General features: G+C 41.9%; 1 protein-coding gene across 2 annotated transcripts; it reads right to left on the bottom strand.

Annotated features, from left to right (window-relative positions):
* Positions 1-3,561: 3,561 nt before the first annotated feature.
* Positions 3,562-10,077, bottom strand: PLGRKT (plasminogen receptor with a C-terminal lysine). Of its 2 annotated transcripts, none has more exons than XM_070742580.1 (5): positions 10,010-10,077; positions 9,121-9,207; positions 7,633-7,763; positions 5,105-5,214; positions 3,562-3,996 (listed from the first exon to the last, which is right to left on the bottom strand). In XM_070742580.1, exons 2-5 carry the CDS (start codon positions 9,199-9,201, stop codon positions 3,875-3,877), a joined length of 444 nt encoding a protein of 147 aa, XP_070598681.1. In that variant the 5' UTR covers positions 9,202-9,207; positions 10,010-10,077; the 3' UTR covers positions 3,562-3,874. The 2 variants fall into 2 exon arrangements, with proteins under 2 accessions (XP_070598681.1, XP_070598680.1); XM_070742579.1 differs by lacking the exon at positions 10,010-10,077 and adding an exon at positions 9,473-9,942.
* Between the last annotated feature and the right edge of the window lie 224 nt (positions 10,078-10,301).

The raw sequence follows: 10,301 nt of genomic DNA, 5'->3' as shown, positions 1-10,301 counted from the left end.
CTACCAGCTCTGCGTGGTTTCTGAAATTTCCAGCCCCAAAGTTTCCTCTCCATCCTTTGAGGTGGGAGGTGGGGTTTAAATCCTTCATTGGTGTCACGAGTAGTGTTGGGCGAGCCCTTTGAAGTTCAGGTTCGGCGGGTTCGGACAAACTCAGAGTTCGGGTAGGTTCGCCGAACCCGAACCCGAACCTCAATACCTCTGGCCCGGCGGGCTTCAAGTGGGCGGTGGGTGGGAGGGGGAGGCGGGGAGGGCTCTGCCTTGAGCCTCCAAGTGCTCCCCGCCCCTCCCGGCCATCGCCCGCTTGAAGCTCCCGGCTGGGATCCTGAATAGCCGGCTGGCAGAACCTGCCTCCCAAGCCCTCTTGCCCAGTGGGAGGTGAAGTGCTGGAGGGAGGGTGTCAGGCTCCATCAAATGGGCGATGACCGGGAGCTGGGGCTTCCATCCTCTTTGAAAGTTTTTGGGGGCGGCGGCAGGCAGAGGGGAATCCCCCCCACTCCACCAGCCTCCGCGCCGCCACCCAGCTGTCATCTTCTGAGGAGGAGCCGGGCACCGGTGGGGGGGAGGAAGGCAAACGCCAGGGAGCTGTCGGCCGGTCTGGAGGCGGGAGGAGAAGGGAGGGAGGGATTCCCGAGGCTTCACAGGGGTTCCCGGAGTGGGGCTTTGACCTCACAGCAAGCAAATGGGATTCCCCGCCTCCTTTTGCTTGCAGCGCCATTTCTGAGGTGGAGAAATCCCATCAACCCCAGGCAGCCCACCTTCTTGCCGGGGGGGGAGGCGGGAAACAAAGCCCAAGCGGAAGGCATCCAAGGCGGGGGAGCTGCTGCGTGCACAGGGACGGGTATTTTGGGCTCGGAGGCAGTGCGGCTCTCCCCCCCCCCCGGTTGCGCCCATTGCCCAGGGCAGCCTTATCTCACCCCGTCGCTCTTTGGAAAGGGAGGGGGGCAGGTTCTGTGTTTTAAGATTTGTGAACTTCAACTCCCTGAATTCCTCAGCTAGCCAACCTTGGCTTTTAAGACTTTGTGGACTTCAACTCCCAGAGTTCCTCAGCCAGCTTCGCTGAGTCAGAGCCTTCCCCACCTCCACCTCCCACTCACCGCGGTGTTCGAGCAAATGCCGAACCTGAACACGGACTTTTTTAAAAGTCCGGGTTCGGGTTCGGTATGCCGAAAACCGTAAAGTTCTGCACGGACCCGAACTATGCAAGTTCAGTTCGCCCAACACTAGTCACGAGCATTAAAATCTAATCTTGCAATCCAACAAAGGATTTCCTACCAGTGGATGGATTGGTGGGCAGCAGGAAATAATTTAATTTAATTGATTTATATGCCGCCCAATCCCAAAGAAACTCAGGGTGGCTTACAACAATAGAATAAAACTATAATACATTAGAAGTCAAATAAAAACAATAAAAACAGTAACAAAAAACATTAATCTAAAAAACCCAAAATTGCACTATACACTCATACACACATACATGTCAAACAAATCATAATTTGGCCGTGACTCGATGTTACACTCATGGCCCACAGGACTGCCGCCAAAGCCAGGTCTTTTGTCTTTCAGAAAGCCAGTAGGGTGAGAGCAGTATGGATATCGAGTTTCGGAGAGGGGCGGCATACAAATATTATTATTATTATTAATTATTATTTATTATTATTATTATTATTATTATTATTATTATTATTATTATTATTATTATTATTATTATTACTGTCAGTGCAACACAGCAAACGAGATCACCATGCTGGATTTCGTATTTCATCACCAGTCGGGCGCTTCCCAAGCACCTAGGACTGCGTGATGTAGCGGCGAATTATGTTTGCCCATCCCAGTAAAGCGGCCTTTTGCAATTGACAGATGGAGATTTTGTCAATTCCAATGGTTTTCAAATGTCCGCGGAGATCCTTTGGTACTGCGCCCAGCGTGCCAAGTACCACTGGGACCACTTTCAGTGGCTTATGCCAGAGTCTTTGCAGCTCGATTTTTAGATCTTCGTATTTCACTAATTTCTCTAGCTGCTTCTCCTCAATTCTGCTGTCTCCTGGGATTGCGATGTCGATGATCCATACTTTCTTTTTCTCCACGATCACAATGTCTGGTGTGTTATGCTTCAGAATTCGGTCAGTCTGAAGTCTGAAGTCCCACAGTAGTTTTGCTTGTTCATTTTCGACCATGAGCAAGCAAAACCTATTATTATTATTATTATTATTATTATTATTATTATTATTATTATTATATAATAATAATAATAATAATAATAATAATAATAATAATAATAAATAGTTGGTTCAAAAAAGCCAGGGCCACCACAGAGAAGACCCTCCCTGACTGCCCACCAACCTGCACTGGTTAGTTGACGGGACCCGGAGAAGGCCAACCCTGTGGGATCTGATTGGTTTCTGGGAGGTATGCAGCAGAAGACAGTCCCGTAGATAGTCTGGTCCTAACAGTGCATGTAGCGCTTTATAGGTGATAACCAACACCTTGAATTGTGCCCGGAGACCAATTGGCAGCCAGTTCAGCATATGGAGCATCGGTGTTATGTGGGTGTACCTAGGTACACCCATGACAGCTCGTGCAGCTGCATTCTGGACTATTTGCAGTCTCTGAACGCTCTTCAAGGGTAGCCCCATGTAAAGTGTGTTGCAATAATCAGGTCGCGAGGTGATGAGGGCCTGAGTGACCATGCGCTAAGTCTCCTGGTCCAAATAGGGCCACAACTGGTATACCAGACGAACCTCTGGCCACAGCTGAGAGATGGTGATCAAGGCTCAGCTGTGGATCTAGGAGGACTCCCAGATTGGGGACCAATGGATGGACAGATGGAATGGCCCTTTGGAGGAAATGCCCAGAGCCCCTTGGTCTTGTCAAGGTTGAGCTTGAGCCTGTTGGCTGCTATCCAGACCCTTTACATTGTGCCTAATTTGATTCTGAAGACATAATATGTACCTATCTGAAGCTTTAGAGGTCAACGGTATTCTTTTTTTATAGTGATGCAAATGTTTTCATTTATATCTATCTAATATTTGGATAGGACCTGAATAATTACATTTCTCATGGTTAGTAATAATTTATTCATTTTCTTTCTATAGAAATGTCCTCTATATTGGATTTCCTATAAGCCATACAATTTGTATTTATTTTCCATAACCAATACATCAGGCAGTATTCACTGAGTTGTGGTAAGCCAGTATTAACTATCCAGATGAAAGAAGTCACTCAAAATTTCTGTGAATTCTGAATGCATACAGTACAGGCAGTCCTTAACTTATGACCACAATTGAACCCAACATTTCCCTAAATGAGACATTGTTAAGTGATCCCCCCCCCCCTGTTTTATAACCTTTCTTGCCACAGTTCATACAGGTTATCGGCAGAATTTATTTCTAGTAACAGTATCTTGATTCTGTTCAATTCTCTGCCATTATTATGTATTTCCTGATATATTATGATGGATATCGTAATACCCACAAAGGGTATCGATGCCAAGCCTACACAAAAGGATGAGATAATAAAAAATAAAAGTAGTTTAAAAATAAATAAAAATACTAGAATTCATACTGAAATACATCGTTTTTGTTTAATAAAGCAGGTGATAAACAGGCAATACTTTTTTCAAAGTTTCACTTTATTTGATCAGCTTGTACAATATGAGTCAGTGATAATCAATAGAAACTGTCTGTTCCTGCTCTTAATTAAAATAGTTAAAAATATGGCTCTCTTCGTTTGGGACGGAGAACAAAGATCTGGTTTTAGCACCTTTTATATCCCTTTTCTGATGGACAAGATGATAAACTTTTAAAGTTTCAGAAAAGGTCCCACATATATGCTTGTGTCAGAGTTTTAAGTCAGCAATGTAGTAAACATACCTATTTTATTTTTCAATAAAAATTTTGCTTTGTGCTCTTCTGGCTTTTTCAAGATCATCGAAAGTGATAGGTCCTTTTGGCATTTCTAGCACAGCATAGTCTGTGTCAATTATGTTTTCGGCTTCACCTGAAAGAAAAAGATGTATATATTTATTTATTTATTTATTTATTTATTTTATTATTTAGATTTGTATGCCGCCCCTCTCCGTGAACTCGGGGCGGCTCACAACAGGCATAAACAAATCGTACAAATCCAAATAGATTCAAATAAATTTAAATATTTAAAAAAGTTTTAAAAAGAACCCCGATATACTAACAAGCACACACACAAACATACCATACATAAATTGTACGTGCCCGGGGAAGATGTTTCAGTTCCCCCATGCCTGACGACAAAGGTGGGTTTTAAGAACTTTACGGAAGGCAGGGAGAGTAGGGGCAGTTCTAATCGCCGGGAGGAGTTGGTTCCAGAGACATTGTTTAGTTGACAGGACCCGGAGAAGGCCCACTCTGTGGGACCTAATCGGTCGCTGGGATTTGTGCGGCAGGAGGCGGTCTCGGAGGTATTCTGGTCCAATGCCATGAAGGGCTTTAAAGGTCATAACCAACACTTTGAATTGTGACCGTAAATTGATCGGCAACCAATGCAGACTGCGGAGTGATGGCGAAACATGGGCATACCTAGGTAAGCCCATGACTGCTCTCGCAGCTGCATTCTGCACGATCTGAAGTTTCCAAACACTTTTCAAAGGTAGCCCCATGTAGAGAGCGTTACAGTAGTCGAATCTCGAGGTGATGAGGGCATGAGTGACTGTGAGCAATGAGTCCCGGTCCAGATAGGGCCGCAACTGGTGCACCAGGCGAACCTGGGCAAACGCCCCCCTCGCCACAGCTGAAAGATGGTTTTCTAATGTGAGCTGTGGATCGAGGAGGATGCCCAAGTTGCGGACCCTCTCCGAGGGGGTCAATAATTCCCCCCCCCAGGGTAATGGATGGACAGATGGAATTGTCCTTGGGAGGCAGAACCCACAGCCACTCCGTCTTATCCAGGTTGAGTTTGAGTCTGTTGACACCTATCCAGGCCCCAACAGCCTCCAGACACCGGCACATCACTTCCACTGCTTCGTTGACTGGACATGGGGTGGAGATGTAAAGCTGAGTATCATTGCGTCAGTTTTGTAAGATCAGAGATAATCACTGATACTAACTTTCTGTAAAGAGTTTACAGTACTTACCTTTCATTCTTTGTAGTAAAGTTCCATACCCCTTATCGTACTGATAGGCAAGTATAAAGCTCAGAGGTATAACTGGAATAAAGAGTTGAGGTTTCTTTTTTTTTATTGCTCTGTGTGGAAAAGAAAATTATATAGTAGATAAATAGGCAGTAAAAAGCAATCTATCTCCAGATAAAATGCTTTAAATGCAAAATATTAAGATTACTTAATGCTGAAATTAAACTTGTTTTGTGGCAATAAAGCTCTGTAGCTTTTAGTTTATATTTTCATTTGGTATAATTATGCAAATAATATGGATAACCAAATCTCCTACATATTCAGTTATTTTAATGTGCTATTAATGTAGTTTTGCTAACAATTATGCTAACAGTTACATTTTGATGTGTTAACTGTAAATCCCATATTTGATTAATTTATTATTGTAAGGGCTTTTTCAGTTCACCAGATTATAGCAGAACAATCTCCCACTGTTTTACTCATTTATTGTAAATTTGTTTCTGATTATATTAATGGAAGATAATTATGATAAATATTTGCTCTAGTAATATATTTTGCACACCAAAATGCAAGATAAAACTTCTTGATAAGAAAATTCTCTCCTCACATTCCAGTGGTTTACTCTAAGCAAGCAAGCTTACTAGCCCATATTTTTTGATACACCAAAGGGATATAGAGGTTAAGATGTTAGCCTAAGAATGCAGATAGTCAACTTCAAGCCCACCCTTAGCTGTAGCAGCTCACTAGGTAAATTTGGACCAGTCACTCAGACCAAGCTATCTCAAAGGGCAAAGATGGAGTCTTGAGTGCTATGTACATTGCTTTCAACTCCTGAAGGAAAGGTGGGATATAAACCTAACAAATGCAAATAAAATGAAAATGAAAATGGTTAAACCAATCAGGGAGCGTTGTTTTAATGTTGATTGATAGAACATAGATCCTTGGAACAAACTTCCAGCAGACGTGGTAGATAAATCCACAGTAACTGAATTTAAACATGCCTGGGATAAACATATATCCATCCTAAGATAAAATACAGAAAATAGTATAAGGGCAGACTAGATGGACCATGAGGTCTTTTTCTGCCGTCAGACTTCTATGTTTCTATGTTTCTATAAGGCAGCAGCTAAAAGCTGAGATAGTTCTAGTTCTGCTTTCTGCACAGAGCTAGCTCAATGATTTTGAATAGTTGCACTCTCTCAGTCCTCAGAAGAAAGCAATGGCAAACCATGCCTAAAATCCTGCAGGGGCTAGTTGTCAGAAGTCACCCCCCAAAAGAAAAATGCAAATCAGGTTGGCTCCAATGGAAATCACAACTGGATATATAACTCAGAAATGTCAATTCAGGTCTCATATTTGATAATACTATGTACAAAACAGTTGGGTTTGCAATATATAAACAAGGTAAGAATGAATGTTTATATATAGTATTTGGAAGTACTATAGCTTTAAGAGGTAGTGTTGCAAATTGCCATAAGGGGGAGACAGAAAGCATGATTCTCTCTCTGCTGTTCTTTCTGCTGATTCACTGTGACTGATGTAGTAAGCTCTGTGAGTTTGATGATACTTTGATGTATTTGTAAGCCATAATGTATGTCTGATATGTAAGACAAAGACAGGCTTGTAATATTAATATTGTATTGAGAGATACTGACTGATTTGGATGTGTATGACCGGACTGTTTAACTTGATTGTGCTATTTCTAAAAGTACACACTATTTTATACACTTTAATTTATCTGTCTTGTATAACTGAATAATTACTCATATCTCCTGGAGTCCCATGTTTTCCTCTGGGCATGTCCTTGATAACTCAAGGGTTTTGCACACTCCTTAACAATGTTAAGCCAACTCAGGTTGCTTAGTTTCTTTTGCTATCAGGAGAAACCAAGCTGGAGTGACAGGCTGTATGTACACTCTGCCATAATACACTATAAACCAGTACGTATTGTTAAGGACTCTTCCTTATGTGATGTAGCATTTGTTATTTGAAAGGAACAGAAAAGGGAGATAATCACTATTGTGATTGTAATCCATTATTATTATTATTATTATTATTATTATTATTATTATTATTAATAATAATAATAATAATAATAATAATAATAATAATAATAATTTATTAGATTTGTATGCCGCCCCTCTCCGAAGACTCGAGGTGGCTCACAACATAATACACAATGTACAAATCAAATATTAAAAACCTTATCATAAAAAATTAATCACATAATCCAAGCAAACCATACATAAATTGTAGTAGCTAAGGGGCATGTCAAATTCCCCATGCCTGGTGACATAGGTGGGTTTTTAGGAGCTTGCGAAAGGCAAGGAGGGTGCATAGCTGGACTTTGCCTGGACCAAAGCACCTTTTTCATTTCACGTACCCCTCTAGACTGGATTGTACAATCAGTTATATTTATTTATTAGTTAAATGTTTTATTTTAAATGTATACTGAAAACTGAAAAAATTAGAGTAAAAACAATAAAACCTGTTTCTCATTTGTTATTTAAGGGGGGGGGGTAACTGCATACCCAATTGTTAGACCCACAGCTGTAAGTCCATAAAATGATCCAAAATACTTGAGAAACTCCCTTGTGCCTGCAAGCTGCATGGCCATCTGTCTCTCACGCATTTGATTTTGCATCAGAAGTTGCCTTTCTAGCTGAATGTAAAAAAGAAAAAAAGATTTTACTTATACATTTCAGTTGTCAGGGTTCCAAATTAAATCAGAGCCCAAGGCAAAGTATTTCTCAAAGTTCCAATTTATTAGCAGAGCCATGTTGGTACATGTGGGTGAAACCCGAATCTGAATTCTCCCGGGTTTCACCACCCAGTTGAAAGTTCAAGTCCTTGCCCTCACACCCACAAACCCATCATGTTGTCCAATCTTCTATTGCCACGTTGGCAGGATCCACCCCTCACCCCAAGGATGACCTTGGCTTTCTAGAAAGAATTTGTTATGGCTACATACTAACAACCTCATGCAATTCCCCCCTCCCATTTTCCCACAATGCATAGTAGAATAATATAAAGTGTGGTAGGCCTAAGATCCCAAATAAAATGGCTTTGGCCTGACATCAGTAATTCAGAATAACAATGTTTTCACCCTTTATATATTTGGTACCTACAGGGGGTGTACATAAAAATGGAAACACCTTGCAGCTCTTCCGTGGAATCCAGATTTGTGAAGCTGCCTTCAAACACTTTTTGTGGAAACTGGGTTTCTACCCGTCCTGTGCACCTGACCGTGCCTGTAGGAGCCCATCACTGCAACCAGGACTCTTAGACCATGATCAGTGATGACCAATTATGCCTACACTTCGCTGACACCTCCCTTGCACTTAAGAAGCAGACAACTGAGGTTTAGGATCTGTTTGGGTGGGTGGCAAGCTGCACAAAATCATGTCCTCATGTAAAATTGTTACAGATAGGTAACAAATGTTACATAGAAACTATATTCTAACATTTGTTACCTATGTGTAACAATTTTACATGTGCCCAGATAAGTAGATAATGTATTCTATCTACCGTACTTACCTGGGCACTGTTATATTGAAGTCAATAACTAATTTCTAAATAGAACAATATAGTATGAATCTGTATTGCATAAAAAATAACTGAAACTCAATGAAATGTACTTACAAATAGACAGAGATAGGATTCAGCTATTAAAGGCTTCCCTCTGTGAGGGAGATGGGTAGTTCTTAAGTATGATAAATTTAAAAAATATATTCCAGTAGCTATCAATTTGGTATAATTTTATTACCAAATGAAACATACCAACTATCTCCCCTTCAGACTTGGGACAAAATGAACTGACATGGGCACCCTTGTTTTATCTTTTACTGTATTTTATCTTTTATTTCCTGTATTTTGAAGACCTAACTCTATTTTTTTTAAAATGGAAAATAAATGACAAATAAATAAAAGAAAAGAAAAAAAAGAAAGAAAAGGATCATACAGTATTTCTAAAATACTTCACATTATTACAAATTCCTATGTAATGCAAAAAAACCCACCTGAAGCCGAGAATTCATAAGCATGAATTCCTTCTGATTCTGTAGGCTTTCATTGACAGACTTTGAAAAGATGAATCCCATTTTGATCTAAAAGGAGAGAAGAGTGCATTGCAACCCTCGTTAAAAAATCTCTCAAATATTTGACTAACAATGCTATCATATAATTTCTGGAAGAAACCAGTCGGTGGGTGGGTGGGTAGTTTTGCTGTGCCTTTACGGTTGCCAACAATAGGCTAAATTTTGTTATGAGGGCTATCGGATCCGAAAAAATCCTGCAAAAATCCCAAATCAAAGAATACAAAGGAATAAAATCCCAGGTCAAAGGATACAAAGGAATCATAAAAAAACCTACCGAAAAACTACAAACTCAGTTCAGATAAGCGGCGGTGGAGGCATCTGCAGCCCAGCTACGGTACTCCTACTTCCTACGTCCTAACAATGACAAATCGGTCGCTTACAAACCACAATCGCCGAGAAGGGGCGAATAGGGGAATCCTTCGTCGAGAGGATCAACCTCGGGCACCGCACTTGGCAAGTCCAGACACTCAAACTCACGCGGCGACGCGCATGCCACCCCACGCTTGTCGAATATCCCAGCTTCCTCGAGGGCTCAGCCGGGAGAATGATGGGAGTTGTAGTCCTAGAAGTCGACCGATGCCCACCCAGGCCGTGCCAAGCCCCGCGGCGCGTACGCCACGGCTCCGCCAAGCCCCGGTCGTGCGCCAGCAGCGAAGAGAGACCATGCTTCCCCGACTCCTCCTTGGCCTTTCCTTAAGACCCCAGGGTGTGTCCAACCCTGTGGACTTCAACTCCCAGAAACCCTCGGGGTTTCAATTCTGTGGGAGTTTTGAAGCCCACAGGTCACAGTCTAAACTTCCCCAGATGTTACCTTTTCAAGGTGATCTCCGTCCCCTCAAGAACCTAGTTGGTCCTAAGCTGCAAAATACTTCCGGGCACAATTCGGGCTAGCGCGGCCGACGAATAGCTTGCCCGGAGTTTGTGTGGGCGTTCAAAAAAAAAAAAAAAAAAAAGAGCAAAGGCATTAGAGAAGCAGTTGTGGAAATCGCCCGCAGAGGGAGGGGGCCGGGGGATCATGGAGGGGTGGGGAGCTCAGAGAAAGATCCCTTGCTACAGTATAGCACTTTTAAAAAAAATTTATTTGTTTGTTTGTTTGTTTATTT

The sequence above is a fragment of the Erythrolamprus reginae genome, chromosome 2 (genome assembly GCF_031021105.1).
Source record: "Erythrolamprus reginae isolate rEryReg1 chromosome 2, rEryReg1.hap1, whole genome shotgun sequence".
Lineage (NCBI taxonomy): Eukaryota > Metazoa > Chordata > Lepidosauria > Squamata > Dipsadidae > Erythrolamprus > Erythrolamprus reginae.
The sequence above is the reverse complement of the archived record's forward strand: the minus strand, read 5'-3'. Positions and strand labels throughout refer to the sequence as shown.